Genomic DNA, 26,488 nt, shown 5'->3' on the forward strand with positions numbered 1-26,488 from the left:
AGGTATTTGGAAGGCACATCCCCTCATTCCCTCAGGGTTTCCCTGACAATCCCCCATCCCATTTTGCTTTTCTTCATGGCACTTAACACCATTCTTTGAATAAACGGATGGACAAAATTTTCCTTGTAATTTCTCCTATGAGAGACTAGTACACAATCCATTCCAATGTACTCAGAAGGTTAAGGTAAACAGGGGAGGAAGCACCAGATACCAGCTGACAAACATAAAACTCAATCGTCCTAGTGATACTTGAGCTCGGGAAGGTGTCTCATGTGACCACAGTCACCCCTACTCCTCACCCATTGGAGTTTTAATTTGCATGAGATGATTTCTAAGGTCCTTTCCAGTTCTCATTTGTTTGGGCTTTGACCACTGTTCTCCATTTCTACATTAGCAGAAGGTCAGGAAAGGGTCTTAAAAATTATATGCAAGCGTGGCTTAAGCAATTTATTTTTATTTCCATCATGATTGGAATATACTGGGCCATGCAAGAAATTTGTGTTGATGTTCCTTTTATGCAATCAATGTTTCTGTTCATAAAATGTCAGTAGAGCGAATATTACTTTTCTAATTTTGAAACTTATTGCAGTTTATTAGTGCAGATTATTAACTTAGTGCAGATTATTCATGATTCCCAAAGACACTGTTTGATATAGTAACACTAATTCTCCAGTATTTAGACCAAGGCCCAATGAGGCAAAAGCCAAACAATAGAAAACAAACATGTAGAAAAGAATTAGGTCCCCTTCATAGGACCCTTATAGGAACCAAAAAAGGAAGATTTTTTCCTCACAATACTCTAAGGAAGAGGAGGTACACTGATGTGTCTGGAATGACAACCCGCAAAGGTGTGGAGAAAAAACTCCAGTTTATATCCAAATGGTGTGTTTGTGCACGCTGGGCTATCTCTGCAGTTGTGAGGTAAAGCTTCCCACCTGCAGCTCCAAGACTGTGGGAGGGGTTTTGGGCCCTGGGCTGTACCTCTAGTCACAATGTCAGCAGAATAGGGTGAATAAGCCAGAAAGACCACCTGCATCTTGGCATTATACTCCAGGGCCCATTTCTTTCCCTAAGCCTTCTGACTAAAGAGCACAACAACATGCTGGAGGAAGATAAGCTCAGGGCTCACAAGTGAGGAGAGGAGAGAGGCTGCAACACATCTTTAGAAAAACAATCTCATAGGAAGTGCCTCCCAGCTCTCTAGACAAGGTGGCAGAACCCTGCCTAGACGGGTGGTCGCGGGGCAGAGGCCATGACTGAGAGGTGAGGAGAGGCTGGTAGAATGATGTGGGAGAGGAACACTGTGTGAGCACAGGCAAAGGTAGAGAGTGGGAGGCACACATCCCACTGAGAGGAGGCGCTGCCACTCAGCCCCAGCCAAGTGTTGCCATGCAAAAACAGGAGCCACCCAGTGGCAAGGCTTTACGTATCAAGAGAAGTTGAAACTTCATAATTTTTTTTTTTTTTTTTGCAGTACGCGGGCCTCTCACTGTTTTGGCCTCTCCCGTTGCGAAGCACAGGCTCCGGACACGCAGGCTCAGCGGCCATGGTTCACGGGCCCAGCCGCTCCGCGGCATGTGGGACCCTCCCAGACCAGGGCAAGAACCTGTGTCCCCTGCATCGGCAGGCAGACTCTCAACCACTGCGCCACCAGGGAGGCCCCATAATTTAAAAAAAATATTTATTTTATTTATTTATTTTTTTGGCTGCGTTGGGTCTTCATTGCTGCATGTGGGCTTTCTCTAGTTGCAGCAAGTGGGGGCTACTCTTCGCTGCGGTGCACGGGCTTCTCATTGCAGTGCCTTCTCTTGTTGCAGAGCACAGGCTCTAGGAGCGTGGGCTTTAGTAGTTGCAGCATGTGGGCTCAGCAGCTGTGGCTCATGGGCTCTAGAGCACAGGCTCAGTAGTTGTGGCGCATGGGTTCAGTTGCTCCACAGCATGTGGGATCTTCCCGGACCAGGGCTTGAACCCCTGTCCCCTGCATTGGCAGGCAGATTCTTAACCACTGAGCCACAAGGGAAGCCCCACAATTTTTAAATATAGAGCAATTCTACCTGACAGAAACACATACACATGAGCCTCAAATGACAGATAAAGGAATGTTTAAAAGTTCATAGCTACACTCCAAATGGAAATTAACCCAGTTGAATGAATATATATATATATATATGAATATACATATAAAATATATAATTTCTGGCATATTCATACAGAAGAATGTTATATAATATGGGGATACCTTGGAGATATTGCGGGTTTTGTTCCAGACCACTGTGATAAAGTAAATATTTCAATAAAGTAAGTTACATGAACTTATGGGTTTCCCAGCGCACTATACTGTGATCTATTAAGTGTGCAATATCATTCTGTCTTAAAAAAAAGAACAAAACTTAATTTAAAAGATTTTATTGCTAAAAATGCTAACCATCGTCTGAGCCTTCCGCAAGTTGTAGTAGTAATATCAAAGACCACTGATCATAGATCACCATAACAAATATAATAACAAAGGAAAAGTTTGAAATATTGCAAATTACCAAAATGTGACACAGAGACATGAAGTGAGCAAATGTTGTTGGAAAAATGGCACCAATAGATTTGCTCGACACAGGGTTGCCACAAACCTTCAGTTTGTCAAAAAACACAGCATCTGTGAAATGCAATAAAGTGAAGCGCAATACAAGAAGGTATGCTTATAATGAGAATGAACAAACTATTGCTAACCACAATGACCTGGATGGATCTCTAAAACATAACGTTGAATGAAGAAAGCCAGACTCAGAAGAGAATGCACTGTATATATAAAGTTCAGAAAGCTATGGTTTTTGAAGTCAGACAGCAGCCTCCTCTGAAGACAGAGTGATTCTGAAGGGTCCAGGAGTGCTGGGATTTCTTGATTAGGTGTTTGTGAAAATTAATTGGGCTGTACCATTACAATGTTTATTTTTTTGTAATGTATACTTCAGTTAAAAGTTAAAAAAACAAAACAAAACACTGTGAAGGACACAGATTTCTGCCCAAGGAGCTTCTCATTTATGGCCACTGCTTTGATGGAGCTCAGGTTAATAAAATCCAGTTCAACACTCACGATGTCCCAATTCATCAAGGTAACAGACAAATGTTTTGAACTAAACATAACTGAATAAATGGGAACATGAGCATTATAACCAAACAGGAGGCCTGCCAAACCTCAGGTGCTGCACCCAGGGCAGGCCTAAAGCTCTGCAGAGGCCAGCATACGGGACTGTCTGATGTGAGGGCCACAGAAGTATATTTTATTTAAGTGGGGGCTGGGTGTCCTGCACATTGGAGGCACAGTACTTTTTCTATGGCTTGCTTCAACATGTGCCATTTCTCTGGGAATCAGGAACAAACGACAGTCAGATTCTTTGTGTCAGGAGAGACCAGACTCTGCTAAACTACTGGAAACGCGCTTTGCAAACAGGCTGGCCCCCAAATCTGCACGTCATGAAGATGCTAGTTTGGCGTTACCTAGTACTTAGGTACCCAGACTTAGAAAAATGTCCTCTTGAAGGATGATATCTTAATTGATGTGGGAATTGGGCATTCTCTCAGGCCTAATTGTGAATGTTGTCTTCCTGCTCCCATGTCCTCCCTAAATGCTATGTGGTCATAGGTGATATTCTCTTGAAAAGTGAAAGTCCAAGCAGGCTTCACCTGTATCCTTGCATCAATGTCTGTATCACAGCATATAGGCTGGGGCCAGAAGCATTATATAGGGCCTGGTCTGCAGTTCCCCTGACATGCCTGTGGCAAGGCCAAAAGCTTTTAAAGAAATTCTTGAGACGTATGCTTGATGTAACAGCTTCAGTCATCAGAAGAAAATTAACAGCATGGCTCCTTTCTTAGGTACATCTGGAGATTGGGTTTACATTTCAATAATGTACTCTTTCAGTATTCCTTCCTAAAACTCATAAATATTTTGTTAGTCTATATAGAGTGAGTGATTTTTAAATTTGTAACTTATAAGTATTCATTCATTTAAGAATTTCATATTTTTTTCAAATCAGGTATTTCTTGAATGGCTTTGACTGCACTTTCAATGGCCAGTTGCCATGAATTATTAAACTCTCTCTTTTTTTTCTTCAGAATCTTCCAGTAGACGTCTAGAGTTTAGCTAGAAGTCTTGGCTACGATACAAACAGTGATGGAAAACACATGAGCAGTAACAAGTTTTAATCTCGCTTCTCAGTACTAACATGCGCTAATCTGTGGAAGCAGCTTATTCCAGTGTCACCCAGGGTGCAGCCACACCAGGCTCTGCAGAAGGCTGTTTTTCTTTTAAATGTAATAGCTTCTCATATTTTCTTCTTAAATAGTAGCTGAGAACATTTACGTTATAGATAAGTAGTACATGGTGGAAAATTCTACTTTCAGGAGAACTTACTCTCTTCTTACAAGGTATGTTTTCATGTCTTTTTTTCATGTACTAGTGTACAATTGTTTTAGTCAATACTAAGAGGACATTAATGTTATTAACATAAATGCTTGTAAATTATATAATATAGTTTAAAGTTTATCTGTATAATTTCTTAAAAAATAGCACTTAAATACATATCTAAAATTACTCTAGCTTTTATGTTTTACATATAATGGATTTACTTTCAACATAATTGCGACTTTTTAAAATAGCTAAATGATAACCTGTCATTATACTTTACCATAAAAGTTAACAGGATTGATTTTTAAAATCATTTAAGCAAATATCTTGTGAACATGTTCTTTTAAGAAAATAACATTACCTTAATAATGAATGATAAGAAAGTTTGGGGATATTACAAATACATTAAGTGAAAACAGTAAAAGATTTTTTCAAAATGTGAAACTATGATATTTTCTAAGGTATTTTAAAAATATATGAGTTATTCAAATGTTTTTACTTACATATTTGAATATTCATATTTTGCCTTGATAAATGTATTCCTTATTCTTATGTAATGAAATGACACTGGACAGCTAAAATGGAGATCCATATAACTCTAAGAAAGAATATGTATCAGCAATAGTTTAATTAGCCCTATATTCAATGTGAAAGATTAGAAACTTCTTTTCACAAAATCCAGTTGGAGTGTAAAACAAAGATTTCCTTTGTCCCCTCCCAAAGTAAATTTTTTATTTAATATTAGATTTTAACAAATTAAACAATGTATTTGATATTCTACTCCCTCATAATCTAATACAGCACAGCATTCTTTCTTGTTAACCTATTTGGAGGTGTGGCAGCCATAAACAGTAGCCACATGGTATATAGGATTAAGTCACAAAGAATCTGAGGGGGTATATATCTCTCTAAAAATAAAGAATTAAAAAATCCCACCAAGAACCGAGTTGTTTAAAAAAAAAATCATAAGCCCACACACGTGTAAAAGCATCTTGATGTTTTTAGTATTTAGCCATATAGGGTAGTGGTGGAAAGAATTGAGGATATGCAGTCTTCTGTTACAGCTACTTAATTAAAAAAGAATATTCAGATATCTGATCTGAGGTTTGAGACAAGAGATTAACTTTACAAGCACAAGTTTTAAGGAAGCATAGGAAACAATAGAAAAATGAAGAGGTAGGAGTTTTTTGTTTTTAAAGACAGTAGCTAGGTTGCTAGATGCATTGAAAAACTGATGAAGGACAAAACATATAAAAGGAAAAGCAGCCAGCAAGTTCTTCAATCAGCTGCTATTTATACTTTCAAGGTAAAGTTAAGTATCTCTTTAAGGAAATCATAGGCTTTAAAAGTATCAGTTTCCATGACAAAAAGGTACTGTGAATAAGTTTCCAAAGTTTAACTTACTTGTCCATTTACAAGGCTGTGCCTTGACTACACCAGAATTTAGTCTGGATTCCTTCTGCGAATACACGGAGCATGTTATATCACATTTATATACTGAAAACTATTATTGGTACTTGTGAATCGAGAGGAATTTCAGCCAAGCAGAACTTTAAGCATAGGATTTCAAAGTACAGTGACTTATTTTCCTAATGATAGTGTCTGAGAGGAAATACCATTTCACTTAGACAAATCTTCCATTCCAGTTTGTGGAACATTTAAGCAGAAAATAGGAGCTTATGTAAATTCAGAAAGACACTTCTCAAGCTACATTTCCAGTCCTAAGAACGTGACCAAGCCTCTCACCCCATCCTCTCTGAGGAGAGTCTGGTTACTGTCTGGAAGTCACTGTGGGAATAAGACCCATTTAGAGGAGGCCAAGCAGAAGGGTGGACAATGCAGCAGTGAGGAGGCCAGCTTCAGCTTCTTCTGCTATAAAAGAGGGCATGGTAGCAAAGTCTCAAAGGCCTCTCCTGGCTCTAATGTGCCATGGCTTAGTAATAACAGCAGTAGCACTGAAATAATATTTCAAATATTATTCAGAGTAAGAGAAATTTGAAACCAAATTTCAAAGTTTTCCATGAGTAAGAAACTCTGTCAAAACGTCTATATCAGGGAAATACTGAGCTTTCTTGAGAACAAGACATAAACATTTTTAAAGGTTTTAAAAATAACAATCTAAATACTGCCAAAACTAAATAAGAGCTTGAGCCATATTAATAAACACAAAATTTAAAAATAAAACAAACAACTAAGAGTCATCATTTAAATGAGAAACAATATTCTCTACACTGTCTGAATAATGGGAAAAAAACATTGTTATTTAGTGTTCCCTCTTGGACATTCCAATATTTTTCTACTGATAATAAATTGCTTAACTAGAATAGGGCAAGGTTTGGGGTCTATAATCACTTGTTTTTTTAATCAAGGCTTTGCCATCTCAAATGAAGGGAATAAATGGTTAATTCCTCATGGAATCAAGGTTCTCCTGACTTCTCTTTTCAAGTAAACAGGATAAGAGAATGCAAAAAGATCAGGTTAATTTCATATAACTAACAGAAAACAAGTAGCACAGAGAGAAGAATGTGACAGAAGGCATTTTTGGTCTCAATATAAAGAATTTCCTGTCAACCACAGATGGACAGCAGTGGAACTGGATGCCTCTTGAGGAGGTATGCTCCCTGAGTCCTCTCACTGGAGTCATGCAATCAGAGAGCAGACACACCATCTGGTCTACAATGTTCTGGAGGAAACTTCAACACTGGGAGGGAGTTTCAACTAAATGACATTTCCTGCTTCCACATGTCTCCTCTCTCACCAGGGAAGGGTCCAGAAGGGCATGACTGGTGGCTGCCCCCACCAGCCAGCAACTGGAAAGCTTGCCAACTACCATAGACAAGCCACTGCCTAACATAGCAGGCCAGAGTCACAATCTTATCTAAGGCAGGGAGGAACTCATGTAGCTTATCAGTGTAAGAAAGAAGAGAGACGAAGGGAGGGACACTGGCTGATGCTCCTCCTGACCCCATAGGTAGGCTGACCAGCAGCCCTTTTGGAGGGAACATGTAAGAGAAATAAGTCCTCTCCCTCATGATTGGCTTTCTTCCTCTCTTTCACCTGAGCACTGATCTTCTGTGTCTCCTCCCAGCTCTGCTCCTCATACCAGTGTCCCTCTAAGTCTGTCACACTGCTCTGCTCCCCCTCATCCCAGCCTGCACCCCGCTCCAGGGCTCTCCTACATCATAGGGCAACATGACTGCAGCAGGAAATGGGGTTTGCAGGAGTGAAGGCAAGTCCCTGGCCCTGCTGCCAGGCTACAGGGAAAGCCAAGACATTGCGTCCTGGCCTCCCACTTTGGATCTCTAACATATTCCTCTTGTTATATATATATTTTAAAGTTTTACCATTTTCTTAGGTCTATATTTCTGGTATATTATGCATTACATAGATTTTTCTGGTCTAGATGGGGAAGCTACAGCCTATTTATCTCTAAGTTTCTACAAAAATAATGAAACTCAAACAACCAACCAACTCAAAAATAACTTTTTATTAAAACTCTTTTATCTTCCATGGACCAGAGTAAATGGTGCTAGCCCTCAAGAAATTGTGGCTCCAGACTATTTTGAAGGTAGGCACTGTTGGTTGAATTTTGAGGGGACAGTGTATGGGAAACCTTTAATTGTACTGTCTAATGTTTCTAGAAGTGGTAAGAAAAGGCAAAAGTATATGGAGGACCAGAGTAAAGACCATTTTCTTGCAGATTGCTATTTAAAATATTTAAAAAGCAAAATAATAATTTTAAAAATATGCACCATATACAAGAAAATAATCCTTCACTCATAAGCCCACTATCCCTCTTATTAGGTTTGTATATTCTATTTCAACCTTTTTTTCATGTATGTATATTTTATAGATGTCTTTATTTCTATTGGTCTCAAATAGTAAACTGAGATTTATGAGGAGTACACAATTTATGAGGAGTACACAAACTTATGGTGAAGAATTTTATTTTCAGAGTTTGGGGACCACACATCTGGAGATTATTCCAAAATGTTAGAGCCAGAGTGTACACAGCCAGCACTGACCACCCACAGTTTAGTTCTATTTACTAACTTGAGCATTTATTTTCTAGTTTTCCTATTAGTGTACCTGACATTCAAGTATTAACTTTTACAACAATCCCACACTTACCTGAGAGTAGCGGATTAGGAGCTGTGGTTGTGTTTTGAGCAAGGAAGCGTGGGAGAAGTGGATAGGGAGAAGCATGTCCATTGAACATCCAAACATGTTCTACTTCATGGATTATGTATCCTAACCCTGTGCCTGGTACACAGTGGGTACTTGATAAATGCCCAATGAAAAACTCCAGCAACCTCAAAGAAAGCCAGAGACATGGCCTCAAACGACATTTAATTCACTAACTTCTCTACCAAGGTCAAATAAGGTTGGGGCAGCTATGGACCTAGAAGATAGAGCTGCGATGCAGAACAATCTTAAAGAATAAATTGGTACCAGAGACAATCTTTGGTTTTGCTAAAGACCAAGAGCTAAATTAGCTCAAGAATGAGAATTGTGGAAGTCAAGGCAAGGCAGGGCACCAAGCATTAAGGAGCCAGGAACCACAAAGAAGCCTACGGTCAAGAAACATAATGGAGCATAGTTAGGCAGGCAGCTAAGAAGCAGAAATGATGTGCCAAAGTGATGCTGGAAATGAAGCCTAGTTGACCAAAACCAGGTGCCTGTGCCAGGATTCCAGGGTGACTGGAATAGTAACCTGCCTGTCCCCAGGGCCGGCTGACAGAAGCTGCTGGCCCTTGAGTTGCCAGCACAATCTGTCTCTGCACCATACAAATCTGACCACACAACCACTCCCATTTCCACCCTCCGAAAGCTGTGAGTGCACTCCTTTATGTACAGATGTACACAGGACAGCAACATGTGGACTGGCTGGAAAGGAGGAGATGATAGAGGCCACTAGATAAAAGAAGATAAAGGAGAGTGCTCCTGTGTGGGTTGCAGCAGAAGATGCAAAGAATGGGTTGGGACACGTGAGCTCTAACTCAATTTCCACTTCAATTTGGTTATGTGGCCTTGGGGAAGCCACTGAAGCTCTTTGCACCTCTCAGGCCTCCTGGTTAATGTGAGAGACGTATCTAGAATAAACTGAATTGACAATTCCACAGGCAGTGTAGAGATGGAAGGACAGAACTGGTTCTGAAGTGGGATTCAGAATAAGATTATAAAAATATAAAAATATTTTCTGTTCTGTGTCCTGTAATCTCCCCTTTCCTAGCACAATTGAGTGTGAGTTCTCATAGGGAAACCTGATAAGGCTGGTCATATCCAGCCGCCCAGTGGGCAAAATGTACTTGTTGCCATATAGATTTCTAAGAGTTAAATAATGTTAGTTATCAGGTTAATCACTGATGACAGTAGGGTTTTTTAAAAAACCTTTCTCTGATGATTAAAAGATATATAAATGAATATTTTAATTAAGTTAGTTAATTCATTTCTGATTCTTAAGTCCAAAAAAAAGCAAGGCTGTGGAGAGATATTAAAGCTGATTTCTGGGTTCTAGAAAACTGTAAGAAGCTGGCATAATTCAAGGATTTGGAGGGCCAGGTCTTCCTGAGGCTGGACCAATTCTGACTGTCTCTAGAAGCCCTCTGTGGCTAAGGTGCTATCTGGTGCTCAGGCATAGCAGGACAGCTACACTGCTGGATGATCTGGCTGGGTGTGGACTCCCTCCTGCCAGGATACAGACTCACCATTGGGCATTATGTGAAGCTAACTGCATGCCCCAAAGGGAAGACAGGCATAAGTCTGTTTTAGATGATATCATAATGCTTTTAATTTTTGAAAATTACAAAGAATGTATGTTTCACAGTTGATGGTTAAGAAACCATGATATGTAAACATACCTGTAGGAATATCCACCATCAGATGACAACAAATCTATTCTCAGAAGGTTCTCATTCGTACATTCCAGTTTTGTGTGGGCTTTAAAAACTACAACTGAAAGCACCCCATGCCTTCCCCCTGCAAAAAAACTAAACAAAAGGAACTCAGTGGAAAGATCAGTAAAAAAGAATAGCCTGGACTAAAGATGCTTTGGATCAGGTATTAGATAATGGAACAGATTGAAAGGAAGAAATCCAATAACACTGTGGAAAAAGTAACCAACTCTCAGAGTGAGGCTAGGGAGGATGGTGGGAGAGAAGTTAAAAGAAAACTTCCAGATGTACTAAGGGGATATGAAGGATTTTACTTTAAAAGTGACATAGATATTAAGGCAATGGAAGGATTTTAGGAGCAAACAGTCAGGTATGAGAATATGTTTTTGTTTTTAAAAGCATTTATTAGTTTCCTAAGTATAAATGTAGTTCTTATTGCTCAGTATAGAAATTAAAGAAAAAAAAAGACACAAGTAATTCATGACTCTACCATCCAGATATTATCATCAATTAGGTATATTTGTGCCAGGTTTTGTGTATGTATGTGTTTGTAAGTATACTATGTATAGATTTTTTATATTTTTTATTTCAAAAAACAGTTTTTCATATTTTTAAATATCTTTGCAAACATTTTGTGGGTTCCAAAGTATTTCATGGAATAAATATACCCTATTTTATTTTACTATTTCTCTTTAACCATTAGTATTATCTTTAATTTTTTTGCTATTATATATGATTCTCTGATGAACACCTTTATGCACATTAGAATTGTTTCCTGAGACTAGATGCCAAAAGTAGAACTGCTAGATGAAAAATAAAGATATTTATAAAGCTTCCAATGCATATTGCTGAACTGCTTTCCCAAAACTTTTAATAAACTTACTCTCACACTGGTAATAAATTAGAATGCCATTTCATTGTACTCTTGCCAGCTCTGAGAAATGTACAGCAGCAGGAACTGTATTTATTTAAACTTTAATGTAATCCTTAATGTCTATCTACTTAGTTCTAGACTGGTCCCCTACACAGGACGACATGAAGGAGTATGTGCTCCTAGTGTTCTTGACTTTGTGCTCTGCCAAACCTTTATTTCACCCTTCGTACCTGACACTGAAGAATATGATGCTGAAGGACATGGAAGACGAAGGTGACAGTGATGCTAACAACTCTCTTTTCCCAACAAGAGAGCCAATTAACCCCTTCTTCCCATTCGATCTGTTTCCAATATGTCCGTTTGGATGCCAGTGCTACTCAAGAGTTGTACACTGTTCTGATCTAGGTAAGGACACATGTCAACTTGTTTTGTAGAATAATGTCATTTTGACAAAATTTAAAGGATAGGGAAAGACCTCACTGAAATTTCAAAAATCAGCTGATTGTAAAGGAATTTTTCACTTAAATTTTTGAAAAGTATAACAAACCCCAAAGTACAACCAAACTTATTTTTAAAATCCAGAAAATCAGAGGAAAACAATGGAAATTTCATATACAGAACATTTCCTTCTCTTCCCAAATTTGAATCAGTATTACATTTTAATTTCCTTTAGAGAGAACGGATGTCACTGTGGTTTCATCTTATAGAGTGTCAGCTGGTTGAAACTGTGCTTCCTAGCAAAATTTTACCATAACAAAATAAGTTGCCCATCCAGAACAATAAATAGTTATAGAGTTTGTGAAATCTCTAATCTAGACATTTTAAAGACAATACTCTATTTGTTTTGAATGTTTTGGGTTTAAAACTATCTAGAAAATAAATGGCTGAACTAAAAACCACTTTCTAAAGTCTCTTAAAAATGTGTAATTCTCTGCTGAGTATTTTATTCTTTTAATACTTCTAATGAAGGTGCTCTCAAATAGAAGGGCATACTCAGGGAGAGGTGTAACAGGAATGCACATCAACAATTGTTGTACTCAGCTATTTGTAAAGGAGGAGATGGCTCAGACCTGACCCACTGTGGGAAACCAAGAGTATGGCACACACCTACCATTCTGGACCTGGAGGCCCCTTAAGGCCACTTCCAGAGCGCATATGAGCAGACAGTGCCTCTGAAAGCTTTAGATTCATTTCCTACTGCCACAGCATTCGTGGTAATAGTCAAAGCTTGTTACAGTGAACTCCAGAGACTTTTAAAAAATGTGTTACTGGGCGTCCCTGGTGGCGCATTGGTTGAGAGTCCGCCTGCCGATGCAGGGCACACGGGTTCGTGCCCCAGTCCAGGAAGATCCCACATGCCGCGGAGCGGCTGGGCCCGTGAGCCATGGCCACTGAGCCTGCGCGTCCGGAGCCTGTGCTCCGCAACATGAGAGGCCACAACAGTGAGAGGCCCGCGATAATGAGAAAGGTGAACAAAAAACATCCCAAAACGAGGATATTATTATGAGCTAGAATCACTGGTAAAGTCTTAATGGAATATACAGGCCAGGAAAAAATGGGTTTTAAGCTTTACCTTTGACATTCTTGTGAGAAAGAGATGACAAGATGCAAACAACGTTTGCTGGTCTGGAAGCACAGGCAAGAATGACTGTGGGAAGAGCGGCAGGAAGGAGAAATGTAGAAGCTGAAACAGACCCTGGTGTGTTAGATTAGGGAGTATCGGAAGGTCTTTTTTTTTTTTCTTTTGTTACTGTCGTTTTTAAGCTGCATCCCAGGCAGGAAAAAACTTCACTATCAATTTGTAGAGTTGAAGCCTGAGAAAACACTTTGCTAAACAAAGATCAGGATAAAAATGTATATATCTACTTTGATACTGCTGGATGTAAACTGGGTTTGTTCTGGGTAAAACTTTGACTAAGGAGATGTTCACCTTTAGCACACACCATCCTTGTGTGATGGCCTTCATGTTCACTCCAGCACAAAGTCTTCTACTTCAACTTAAAGACCTTGAAGGAAACACTGCATAGCTCTGCTCCAGTATGTGACTGTCTTCAAAGAACTGAGAAAAACCAAACTGCCTCATGACAGACAGTTGGTTGCAAATAGTGTTTTACTTACATGGTCTCTTGAATATTTAGCTTTGAAAAAAATCTAATAAAATTCACCCAAGAATATCTGTAATAGTATGACACATACCTTTAAAATGACACAGCACTGTTAGCAGCATATAGTGGTCCCCCATGACAACTGAAGATGAAAAGGACACTTAACAATCTTTTTCCCTCAGGAAATGAAATTTTTTTCAGAGCTTCCAAATTCATCAGGGGTAGGGTAGGGGAAGGTTTGTCAAAGTTTATGTTACTAGATCCTGTCTGCAGAACCTCTACCTTCCTATAAGAACTTCCACTTCATTTTCTAAAACCAAAGTAATCTCCTAACAAAACTGCTGTTACCTTGGTAACACATCAAGTTACCCCCTTTCCCCCCTTTCCATCTATGTCAAACTTCTTAAAAGAATTGTCAGTTTTAAAGTATAAAGGGCAAAGAATTGAGGGCTGTCAAGTGAAATGTTGATATTCACAGTATTTCAATATTGGATTCTTCAATTTGGGCCTATTAAATATAATACTACTCTTTAGGAGTAAGGATGCCTCCACTAAAAGTGTAGTAATATCTAAAACTCACTTTAAAATACATAAAAAAGATAAATTGATGGATGGACAGCAAGTACAGTATAGTAAAATGTTGATGGGAGAAAAAGGAATATGAATTTTCACTGTAAAATTGTTTAAACTTTTCTGTATGTTTGAACATTTCAAAAATAAAATGTTGGGGAAAACCAAGAAAGCCCCATGCTCATCAAGCATAAATACCATATGGAATGTCTGACAACAATCAGAGGTGCACATGTTCAGCCATTTAGGGAAAGCAAGGAAAGTAAGGAAGAAATGCGCCACATACAGCTCCTGGCAATTTTCTGCTTCTTTAAGAGAGGAAAAACACACTTAAGTCTTTAAATAATGTAATTAACATTTACTGAGTACCTACACAAAAAGGAAGATGCAGCTGCTGAGATGAGAGAAAAGAAGGCTATTACTAGAGTACACAGCTCGAAAAGAGCTAAGGCTGTGGGTGATAAATTCAGTAAAGGTATACTATACACCTAGATGTTAATTATATGTTATGGATGAATAAGTTTTCGTAAATCAAATAATTTACGACTAATTAGAGGAGCTCATTATTAAAGGAAATGGGTAGTAAAGTCTTTGATAGTGTACACGAAAATAATTTATCTATTTTCTAAGCACAACTTTTTACATGTTGATGCTTCTTAAAATGATCAAAACCCACAGGCTCCAATTTAGCACTACAACTGCCTGAAAATCTGCAAAGAATGTTAATATTCTTTAGTTAAAAGTGCATCAGCAGAAGCTGTGCCTCAGCTGTAGATCTCCTCCTCGTCATATTAGAACCCCCCAACTTAGCTCCATTTAATGTCACCTTGCAGCAGACTGAACGGTGATAGCTAGAACCAGCTAGACACCTTGTAAAAATAAAGTTACTTGATAAGATCTTTAGGCCTTTCCAAAGAACAATGTTTTTGTCATCTGTTACATGTTGAGTCATCTATTACTTAATGGTAACCATGAATTTTAAAAAAAGCACATTTCTATCATATCAGCAATTTCATCTTTAGCATATAACATATATGCAACGTGTTTGTTTATTTCTCAGGTTTGTCCTCTGTCCCAAGCAATATTCCATTTGATACCCGAATGGTTGACCTTCAAAACAATAAAATTATGGAAATCAAAGAAAATGATTTTAAAGGACTCATCTCACTTTATGTAAGAATACATGCAAATATTTAAGTGAAAATCTCTGTCACTGCTAAAATGATTGCTTGTATTTGTGTAAACAAGTCTTACTTTTCTGTGTATGATGAGTGACAAAATCCCCGTTATTCAGCAGTGGTCTAGTTAATGAAAAATTATAGATTTAATTCAAGTAATAATTTAGTTCAACTGATGTTTACTGAATAACAGACAGGTGGAAAGGCAGAGGGCTAAAAATTCAAATAAGTGGTCCTTATGATCTATTTAGGTTCTATTTAGGTAATCATAGTCATTATACACTAAAATAATAAAACTGATTATTTTCAGGAACTCATTGGTGCACAACGTAAGAAAAGCAGTACCCAAACCCACAAAGCTCTAACAGCAGCACGTGCAATATAACATAATTGACTAAATATACTTGTATGGCTTTTTTTTCTAGATCTCAAAAGATGAAAAAGAACTTTTCCTTACTATACTCATTAATATTTTAATTTTCTAAGATTTAAAAGATTCTTATTTTTCTATTTAGCATTTTGAGCCTCTAGATTTTAGCAGGTAAAATTTCTAATTCTATTTGAAATTGGGTTTGAGGGAGAGCCTGATTCCACACTGTCACAGACATGGGGTGTGCGGCACACACAGAAAGGAGTATATTTTACCAGTGGTAACAAGATGTATTTTAAATTCTTCTAGGCTTAACCTATCTCAGTTGAAATTGTTAAAAGTAGTGATGTATCTGAAAGGAAGGTAAGAAAAAGGAGACACTAAGGGCCTATGGTGAAACCAGTAAACATGATAAGTAAAGGGAGTTTAACTGCAGAAGTATTTGTATTTCTTCTGTGAAACAGCAACAATGTGAATAATACCAGAAAGGCGTATATTAAGTCATTCTGGAAACAATGGGAAGGTTGTTGTAGAATGAAACCAGGGACAAAAATCATAAAAGGAAATAATCTAGAGCTGCTCCCTGAAAGAATGAGAGGATCCAGATTAGCAGAGAGGAATAAAAAGTCCTAGGAATGCCATTGCCCTTGTGAAACATTGAAAATTGTTTCTGCAAAATCTGGCACGTTTTGAAAATAGTTACTAGGTGAGTGGCAAGCCCTGGTTACCAAGGATTTTCCCAGTTTTGGTTCTGAAGTTCCACACCCCAGCAGCTCAAGATGGCTGCAGTCAGAACCCTCAACATGTCGCAAAGGGCTTGGCTGTAGGGAACAAAGATTCAGGCTGCATTAAGCTTTCACTCTCTGGGGTTTTGTCTTCTCTGAAGAGTGCTGCCACGTTGCACTGAGAAACAGTCACAGAACTGAGAAGAGGTGGAGTCATTCTCCACAAACTACTACCATTTCCCCATTGTCTAAAATATGCCAGAATGCTGAGGGCACTTTGTAAGAGTTTATTCTTACAGGCCTCTATTCTGGGGAAAATGGTAAACATTAGTAAACAAGACAGAGGTGAGGTTTTAAGAGTAGATACAATCATGCAAAAATGTACTTGTTGTGTACTGAAGTTAATTTTGTAGAGTGAATAGCTTTTAAGATAAGATAAAGAGGGCTTCCCTGGTGGCGCAGTGGTTAAGAATCCACCTGCCAATGCAGGGGGACATGGGTTCGAGCCCTGGTCCGGGAAGATCCCACATGCCACGGAGCAACTAAGCCTGTGCGCCACAACTACTGAGCCTGCGCTCTGGAGGCCGCGAGCCACAACTACTGAAGCCTGTGCTCTAGAGCCCGTGCTCCACAACAAGAGAGGCCACCACAATGTGAGGCCCATGCGCCACAACGAAGAGTAGCCCCCACTCGCTGCAACTACGAAGAGCCCCCGTGCAGCAACAAAGACCCAATGCAGCCAAATAAATAAATAAATTTTAAAAAAAGATAAGATAAAGATAATACTATCCATCACTTCCATGAAGAGAAATGGGAGAGGGGAGCCTTAAACACGTGTCACCTACTCAAAGATAAACCAAAGGTGTGAAACCAATCGTTAAAGCTTTGCACTGTTCCAACTCAGTAGTAAATTTTTCTTTATTTAAGCTTAGATTGGGCTGGAGAATTATTTACATTGTTAATAAAGTATATGAATGACATAATTTGCATTGATTTCCATGAGTGACTAATCACTGTAGAATATTGGTAAATCATATCCACTTCCTGATATGGTATAACTTTTTATGCTTTATCTAGGCTTTGATTCTGAACAACAACAAACTAACAAAGATTCATCCCAAAGCCTTTCAAACCACAAAGAAGTTGCGAAGGCTATATCTGTCCCACAATCAACTAAGTGAAATACCACTTAATCTTCCCAAATCGTTAGCAGAACTCAGAATTCATGACAATAAAGTTAAGAAAATACAAAAGGAGACATTCAAAGGAATGAATTCTTTACATGTGCTAGGTAAGTTTTTGCAAATAAATGGAACATTTTAAAATTATAAGCAATATGCAGATGTAGAGATCTTTATCATCATTAACAACTTTAGGACTGATAATTTCCAAAATTAATTTTTTGAATCTAGTAAGCTGTACCTAGATAAGCCATTCATAAATCAATGAAAGTATCAAACAAAATTTATAGCACTTAAAGAAATCCACCTTTTACAATATAAATACACATGCACTCTGCACTCTCAAGAATCCCTTAGTGTGGTTTCTGTTTTCTGACTGCACTTAATTGGTTAAAATCTGTTATTCTTATTTAATTTAATGGTATCATTTTTAATGTATTGTAAAAACTACTCAAGTATAACCTACAACATTAATTCAGATATTATTTGGAATGTACATCTAACTTTTCATTATCTGCTTTGAAGATTATTCATCTAAGGTGTTTTTACTGTATACTTCCAATTCTACACACTATTTTACTTCTAACACCCATGGTATAACCATGCCATCTTCCCCTACTATATCCATTCAAAATTCCTAACCAATACTCTCATTCATTTATTTACTCATTTAATTCAACCAAGTGCCTGGCACTTAACCAAATAGCTTCACTTTCTGGCATTCCTCAGTTATATTTCTGTTAATCAAGTAATTTCTAATTGACTTACAATTTTAAAAGTTTAGGTGACAAATAAATAAATGTACAGTGGAAAACACAAAGGTTTTAAATTATACGAAGGATGGTCTTTTTTCCTATGTTACATTACTATAACGAAACCTTGATTACGATCACGGTTCGAAAAGAGTGATAAGTAAGTTACTGACTTAGTAATTCAAAGCAAAATAGTAAAGCTGTTATATATTCCAGCTTATGTAATACAAAGCAGTCTTTTTCTGAGACTGACAGAAAGGAGAGTAGATAGACACAGAAACAGATATACTGAGTGATGGAGAGTGAACAATAATGCTCACACTTCTTAGAATTTTCTTGGGACGTGCATCTCTGCTTTGTGAGTTTCCTTCACATACAACATATGTATGCTAAATTATATAATTTCCCCCCACAGAAATGAGTGCAAACCCTCTTGATAACAATGGGATTGAACCAGGGGCATTTGAAGGGGTAACAGTGTTTCATATCAGAATTGCAGAAGCAAAACTGACCTCAATTCCTAAAGGTTTGTATTTATACAGTATTTATTGAATTGTCATTTTAAAATGACCATTAAATGTAAGGTTGTAAAGTGTACACACTGTCAAAACCACACTGCAATTAGAATCCTTTTTACCAGTATATCTGGTCAGTGTAGTATGAAATTTAGTGTTTTCTCATGTACACATCAAGAGCCATATGTAATTCTTTTTTCTTTTTTTGACAGTATGAAACCAGAATCTTTTTTTCCCAGTACGAACAAACATTAAGAAGCAAAGCTTTTTATTTTCTGTCTCTTTCCTAACATTTACTCATCTATACTTGTCATTCTGTGAAGTGTCTGTTAGAGGTGAGAATTCTGTAGAGAAGAAAGCAGAGGAAGAAGCACAGGGCCAGAGACCTTTCTCCCAGCCTTGCAGCAGTGGTTCAGGGTGGGGCTTGTGAGGAGGGATTGGCGCAGACGCTGGCTCTGGCAGGGATAGGTGTATACTCTGGGCAAGGCACTCTATATCTCATTTTTTTACACAGGGGTGCTGTGTAGATTAATGGGCTGATGCAGAGAAAGGTCTGAAGACAATGTTGGGCACATAGTAAACGCTCTCTCCTGACATAACCAATAACAGAATGAGCACCGTGCTCTTTATCATATGATTAACTAGATTGGATTTGCCTTTCTCCAAACCCATGCTCAAGGTCACACCTTCCTCCTCCCTGACAAGTTCTCTCTTCTATGCTAACACCTGGATCAGAAATAACCCCTATGATTAATAACACATTTTCCTTTCAAACAGCCCTGTCTTTCAGTATCCACAGTAAAAGCAGCAATAACCTGTTTTCTTCTATTTTACCATAACCCCTTTTCTACTACTCAGATGATCCAGAAGATTAACAAAACAAATACATGCTGATAATTTAATTTGTTGATCCTTATGACATTCGAATGCCAGTTTTTTGTTTTTATGACTTATTTGCTCAAATGTTAAGGCTGACTGCCCAAATGTTATAATTCAATCATCACTACCCATTGTTGACAGGATGAATTAGGCCGAGGTCCAGAGGGTTCTTACCAGACCTGACAAGTTAACATAAGAAGAGTGAAACTGTTTTCCTTCCTATTCATCTGGAAAATTCTGTTACATAATAGTATTGTGTTGAGGGGAGGAGAGACCTGTTTGAAGATAGAGTAGGTATAGAAATATCTGTATGAAAGTATACTATATTTGTTGGCAGTCACTGAACTATCCAAATCCATGAGAGGACAGTCCCCTTAAATTCTACAAACCCTCTTCCAAGAAGTTTTCCTGACTCAACATGCACAGAGATCTCTCATCTTTGACTTGCTACAGCATATTCTAGAATAGACTGGCACACTCTAAAATATTTTTCTAGTAATTTTTGTATACATGATAGACTTGCTCAATTAGTGTTTAAGGTCTTTGAAGATAGAACTTACCTTCAACAGTCTTTACTACTAATAAAATATGGAAATGTTTTAGCAAGAGTTGAAAAACGAATGCATTTCCTAGCTAGCTAACAAGAACTTTTGACTGAAAAATAATATCTTATGTGTAGGATTAATAAAATGAGATCTGACTGAATTTTCTGGTTAGTGTCTTTCATTCCAGCTTCAGTTAATCTGGGGAGGGCTGGGGTCAGAATATGAAGGTGTGAGAAGAGAAGGTGCAAACATTCACAAGGTACCTGCCATGTGCCAGGTGGCACTGAAGATGCTTCCCTTAATTTATGCAGAAACTACTACTAATTGAAAAGAATAAATACTGCAGTGGATCAAACATATCAAACAGGGAAAAAATCCATATGTTCATAATGATATAAAAAAAATTCATTGGTCACCTCTGGGCATTGCACTAATTCATTACTTGAAAAAAAAGCAAGCATTTATGCTGCTTTTTCTATAAAAACTGTATTATAAAGTAAATAATTAATGAAAGAAAATTCTTTAGAGAACAATCTCATCTAATAAATGAATAACGAATGACAAAATCAGAAAATCACTTTTCCCATTCTAAATGAAATAATAAATCTAGGTAGCGGTAATCAATAAATGAGTGCAAAGACTGTCAGATGAAAGAGCAATTTGCTGAATCTAATCTGGTCTCTATATCTAACTACAGGTCATAAGAAATAAGGGGGCTAGAAACCATGATAAACTATATTATGTGGAGGCCAACAGCCCAATCTACAAAGGAGTATCTCAAGCAAATTAATATCTGAAACGAATCAATAGAAGAGGAGAAAAAGGAAAGAGTAATAGAAGAAGAGATTTAAAGAGATATAAGACCCAAATATATCCTGTAAACTTTATTTGGATCCTGACCTGAACAAGTCAACTGTAAAACAATACATTTGAGATCATTAGGGAGAGGAATATTAGATGATTAAAGAATTGTTGCTAATTTTGTTAGATGTGATACTAACATGATGGTTATGTAAGGGGAAAAAAAGATGACCTTATGGGTTAGAGATGTCTAGTGAAGTCTTTACAGGTGAAATGACATTATGTGTGTGAAATTTGATTTTAAGTACTCCAGCAAAAAAATAAATGAATAAATAAAAACAAGTCAATAAACAAATCAATAATAAATAACTATTGGCGTAGATGAAACAAGATTGGAAAAATGGAGATAACTGTTGAAGATGGGCAACAGCATGGTGTCTCATAATACTAGTTTCTATTTTTGTATATGTTTGAAATTTTCCATAATAAAAAGCTTAAAAAAGCAGATTCCCCCAAAACTGCCTAAGCCTATAATGTGAAACTTAACAAGTAAACAAATAATCAATAGGGCTTGGTCTTAACCTGATCTAACATACATATGTCTTTTCTTATCGCTAGAACTACCTTCAACTTTACTGGAGCTACATTTAGACTATAATAAAATTTCAACTGTGGAACTAGAGGATTTTAAACGATACAAAGATCTGCAAAGGTAAACATCCCCCAAATCCTAACTTGGAAGTGGCAGTCCATATGATGAAGATATTAATGAAACTTCTTGGAGAATGTGTACAGGGACATAAAATTAAGGGAAAACTAGAAGGAACTGCTATCATTCTGTCTCAGTAATGGAAGAGGGACAGCAAGTGGAATGAGAAAAGGACACTTTCCAAATGTCCCTTTTGTTGCATATAGGTTAGACAGAAAATTTTCTGACAGTGGAGGAGAGGGCTGTTACATCCTGAAATAGGTTATTAAAGGAAACCATGAAATACCTTTCTCTGAACATATATACAAATATTTCTAACTCAGTTGTGGTGTTTGCAGCTAAGTGTATCATACCATCTGCTCAAGAGCTGATGCATTTTATGTCATTTTTAGGCTGGGTCTAGGAAACAACAGAATCACAGATATCGAAAATGGAAGTCTTGCTAACATACCACGTGTGAGAGAAATACACTTGGAAAACAATAAACTGAAAAAAATCCCTTCAGGATTACAAGAGTTGAAATACCTCCAGGTAAAATATTCTACTTGTGTTTTGCAGATATTAGTACTTTTCTTTGTTTTTATGAAACATATTAGTATCTGGAGCAAAGACCAATCAAGTAGCAATGGTAATCCACACCCTAAAGACCCTCCAGTTTGGCCGAGGTGTTTTATGCCAAGGAGAGCGTTAGAATACCGGTTTCTATTGAGATATCAGCTAAAACGCTCAGGTAGCCATTTCCATCCCTCTGTTTCTTCTACTGAAACTGCTAAGGCCATTGTGGTGAAGGTACGGACACAGCTAATTTCAGGTTTCTGGGGTGGCAGTGGCTATGTAAAGGCAGGACCGGTCAGGAGGAAATCAAATAAAATTATATAACCTTTCATTCTGGAAACATTTCACAAAGGCAGAGCATGTGGATGAAGTCCCAGGTATTTTCACTATCAATGTGGTGCCACATTAGAAGTGTGCATGCTTTTTAAAATCTCAGGCCAGAATATATAATGAAAAGTCAGTATTTGGAGCATTAAGGGTGCACATAATTTTAGGAGTTTCACAGATCCTCCTGATTCCCATTTGTGGACCTCAAATTAAGAATCTCATGTCATGTTAGTCCATTTTTCTCATGTGCTTTCCTTGATATACAATTCCTCATCTTCCAAGGAAAAACACATTGAGAACAAAACTGGGCCTTGAGCCATTTGCTTCTAGATTTCTTTCTAATTTTTCTTTAAACAAGTTTTGTTCACTACACAAATAGAAGCCTGTGAAATAGAAGCCATCAAAATGGATGTGCTATATAGGCAGATGCTCATTTCAAGATTATAACTTTTGCTTTGATTTTTTCAAACGCTGCGTTTAAATGTTTATTTAACCAGTGACCATGACCAGAGTCTTTCCTCCCTCAAGCTGTCCAGTCTTTGAGTATTTTACTCCACAACGCTGATCCCAGCTTCTGGGTGCCTTAAATCTATCCATACTATTGCTAGCGTTTTAAAAAATGAACAGAATTATAACACATAGTCATAAGGATACATTCAACGGATGTCCACAAAGCAAACACACTCATGTCCAGCACTGTTCCCCATTCTCAATTAGGTCAATGCTGTGGTAAACTACATCTTGCACTGCTGCTGGGCTGCCAGGAAACCATATAATGCATCTGTCACAAAATCTCCAAGATTAATAGAGGGCGGCAGGGACTCCAACAGAAAACTAGAGGTTTTAGCAGTGCCTACAGTTCTCATGACTGGCTCAGATCAATCTCACCAAGGCAAAATCTAGAGGTAACAACAGCTAGAACTGGTATCTTAGCCTTGCCAGCAAAAGGCTCCTTCTTCCTAATATGCCGAAACACTGTTAATTAAGTAGATTGTTTTTACTTCTCAGAAATCTCAGTTGCCAAAAAAATCCAAGGAAGAAATTTAAAGGGCTATTAAAGGGAATGAAGGGAAGGTCCTATATTGTCCATTCTTTCTGAGTAATAATTTAATAAGACACATACACAGCCTATAAAATTGTATTTTATCCATTGGAGCAAATAAAAATTCAACTATTGATGTTGTATTACAGATACATATTTAAGATGTCGATAGATGTATTTTTCTATAAAATTTACAAAAAAGCAGCTCTACACTTCTCCCTTTGATCACAGAAAATGCTGGCTAAAAATTCTTCACATTCATATTGAAAGTCGTTCTTAGAGCATTAAATTTCATTCTTCTGCTCACTTCTAATACTTTTAAAACACATTATTGTAAATACGGCACTGAAGTAACCATACACACACACACGCACACACGTATACGTGTGTGCGTGAGTGTGTGTGTGTGCGTGTTTGTGTATAGAGACAGAGACAGAGGAGAGTGGCATGTGCTGACCAGGCAGTGTGCCCTGGGCACTGGCATGAGTGCTACGCCACACTTCACACATAGAGCACTTTTGTATATAACACAGGAGCCTGCATCCTTGTAATAAGTATTTAACAGGCATAAACAGGCACATATACTTTAAGCAAAATGTATTCAAATCAGTGTAAAATAAAGAGACAAACCCATGAACAAATGCTGACTATAAGCAGAATATCTTCTTTTTACATTTATCATGTATTTTTAATAAACTCTTTTCCCACTACAACAGATAATCTTCCTTCATTCTAATTCAATTACGAAAGTGGGAGTGAATGACTTCTGCCCAGCAGTGCCAAAGATGAAGAAGTCTTTATACAGTGCAATAAGTTTATTCAACAACCCAGTGAAGTATTGGGAAGTACAACCTGCAACATTTCGTTGTGTTTTGAGCAGAATGAGTGTTCAGCTTGGGAACTTCAGAAAGTAATAATTAGTAGTTAGTGATATCCATTTAATGTAAAATTCAAAAATTGTTACATTTGGGATACTTGAACTCTATTTAAAATGGTGGTATTATGCACATAAGCAAAAAATCTATTTCCATGTGGTAAGTCCACTGACTTACTGTACGACAAAAAATTTCAACAGAATTTTGCAAAAACTACAACAGGATTAAAGGAAATAAGTATCTGTTGCAGTTTCCTTTTACATATAAATGATTTTGCATAAATCTCATGCTTGAATGTTCTTTCTTAGTAACAAAAAATAAGACATTCAGTATTTAACACTTTGTTATCAAGTGCATTTAAAAAAGAACTGTACTGTAAATGGAATGCTTGACTTAACAAACTTTGTGCTCTTTCATTTGCTATTAGAAAAAGAAAATTGACAAGTACGGTTATATAGAGTATGTTATATTATCCTTATTCTGTCTTTAAAAACTTGGGTATTACTGTAATATTTCTAATAATGTTGAAGTATGGTTTGATATAATCTTATTCAAATTCTCATGCCTTAGAGCCTTACTGTCTTTATGTTTAAAACTCCTCATAATAAAGCCTTCACTAAGTGTTTATTACCAACTCAACAGATGCTATTCATAAACAGCTTTTTTCAAGCTGTAGCACATGCTTTTCTTTTTAACTATTATTACCTGATTATAAAACCTCTATAGAAATTCATAGTGAGTGTTTATATAAAATCTCACACTTTTTATTATCACAGTTATTATAAGCTTTTAACAGTGTGTCAATTGTTAGGTTATATAACACTGTCACCTCAATGCTAAGGAATATTTTTGAGATGTCCCTTTGTAAGACCTTCGTTGGAAGAGACTGGATACTATCAACTCTACACCAAACTGTCTCCTTAAATATGCACAAACTGGATAACTCTGAAAAACACACCTGGTATAACCGAATAGGCAGAGCATTAAACAGAATGCACAGGTCTGTATAAAAATTAAGAGTACTTTAACGTATATTTTTGTTGGTGTTCAACATAAGTAAAACTAGAAAATAAGGAAAACATTAAAACATTGGTTTGAAATAAAATATTTTGCTTTGGTTTAATTTTTCTTCTCCCATTCAGGAACATAAACTATTTTTCATAAAACTCTTATATTTTTACTAAAACATTTTTAGTAAAGTGTTAATGCTTATTCTTAATAATAGTACCGAAATATCCCAAATTATACCTATGCCATGAAAGATAATCACCTTTATGGTAAATCACCTCAAAAACTAGACTTTAAATAATTTTGGGGAGAGCAGTACCTTACAGATCTGTAAAATGGGGTGGAGGGTCTGGATATCTAGGTCAAGAATGGGTAAATAGGTCTTCTTCTTCATAGTGAGGTTCCCCAACTCTGGCACTGCTGACACTCTAGGCTGGATCATTCTCTGTGTGGAGTGCTATCCTGTCCTTTGCAGAATGTCTGGCAGTTCCCTGGTCTCTACTCACTAGATGCCAGCAGCACTTGCACGCTGGCCCCACAGTGTGACAATCAACAATTTCTCCCCAAAACGCCAATGTCCCGGTGGAAGGGGTGGAGCCAAATTGCAGCTGGTTGAGAACTACTGCTTTATATAAAATTTACTTAATTTCTAAATTCTGACACAAATTTGGAAACCTGAAACAAAATAGTTCGTATTTTTGTTTGGTAAAACTGTAGGGGCAAGATTAAAATAATAGCACCAATAGTGATATAACAGAAAGAGCCCAGGGATACAGAGCTCCGAGCTGGAAAAACATACACAGAAGTCCAGTTCCACTTATAGTCTTGGGCAAATCACAATCTCTCTGAACCTGTCTTCTCATCTATAAAGGGTAGGTATGAGAATACTGATCAAATAAGTTGCTATAAGAACTGAATAATAAAAGTATATGTGAAAATGCTTTGTAAACCATAAAGATTCATGAAACATGCATAACTGTTATACTGGACAATAATTCACTGCAAGAAAAATTAAAGATTAAGAAGTCCTTTAAAAACAGAAGAATACCTAACAATGATAATCATCCTAAAATTAAAATGCTCTAAAGTTCTAATAGTTTTAATAAATAAAATTCATTTTTCTTCCTTTTTTGAAATTCATTTTTCTACAATATATCATAAAAATAAAATTGTGACATCATGCC

General features: G+C 37.2%; 2 protein-coding genes across 3 annotated transcripts in view; one reads left to right on the forward strand and one right to left on the reverse strand.

The window, feature by feature from the left end:
* Nucleotides 1–26,488, reverse strand: part of CENPP (centromere protein P) — a 220,135-nt gene that overhangs the window by 94,185 nt on the left and 99,462 nt on the right. The window lies entirely within an intron of this gene.
* Nucleotides 4,245–25,361, forward strand: ASPN (asporin). 2 transcript variants are annotated; one of them, XM_024732972.1, is made up of 9 exons: nucleotides 4,245–4,419; nucleotides 7,918–7,967; nucleotides 11,300–11,572; nucleotides 14,903–15,015; nucleotides 17,193–17,406; nucleotides 18,464–18,574; nucleotides 21,407–21,500; nucleotides 21,890–22,028; nucleotides 24,138–25,361. In XM_024732972.1, exons 1-9 carry the CDS (start codon nucleotides 4,373–4,375, stop codon nucleotides 24,333–24,335), a joined length of 1,239 nt encoding a protein of 412 aa, XP_024588740.1. In that variant the 5' UTR covers nucleotides 4,245–4,372; the 3' UTR covers nucleotides 24,336–25,361. The 2 variants fall into 2 exon arrangements, with proteins under 2 accessions (XP_024588740.1, XP_024588742.1); XM_024732974.1 differs by lacking the exon at nucleotides 7,918–7,967.

This window comes from Neophocaena asiaeorientalis, unplaced genomic scaffold, assembly GCF_003031525.2.
Source record: "Neophocaena asiaeorientalis asiaeorientalis breed wild unplaced genomic scaffold, Neophocaena_asiaeorientalis_V1.1 scaffold778, whole genome shotgun sequence".
In the NCBI taxonomy this organism is placed as follows: domain Eukaryota; kingdom Metazoa; phylum Chordata; class Mammalia; order Artiodactyla; family Phocoenidae; genus Neophocaena; species Neophocaena asiaeorientalis.

Bases quoted from the DNA above. Each gene is read 5' to 3' on its own strand.
- ASPN (XM_024732972.1), top strand. From the start codon at position 4,373: ATGGTGGAAAATTCTACTTTCAGGAGAACTTACTCTCTTCTTACAAG. The intron at 11,573-14,902 runs GTAAGGACACAT...TTTATTTCTCAG, and splicing joins TGTACACTGTTCTGATCTAG to GTTTGTCCTCTGTCCCAAGC. The intron at 17,407-18,463 runs GTAAGTTTTTGC...TTCCCCCCACAG, and splicing joins GAATTCTTTACATGTGCTAG to AAATGAGTGCAAACCCTCTT.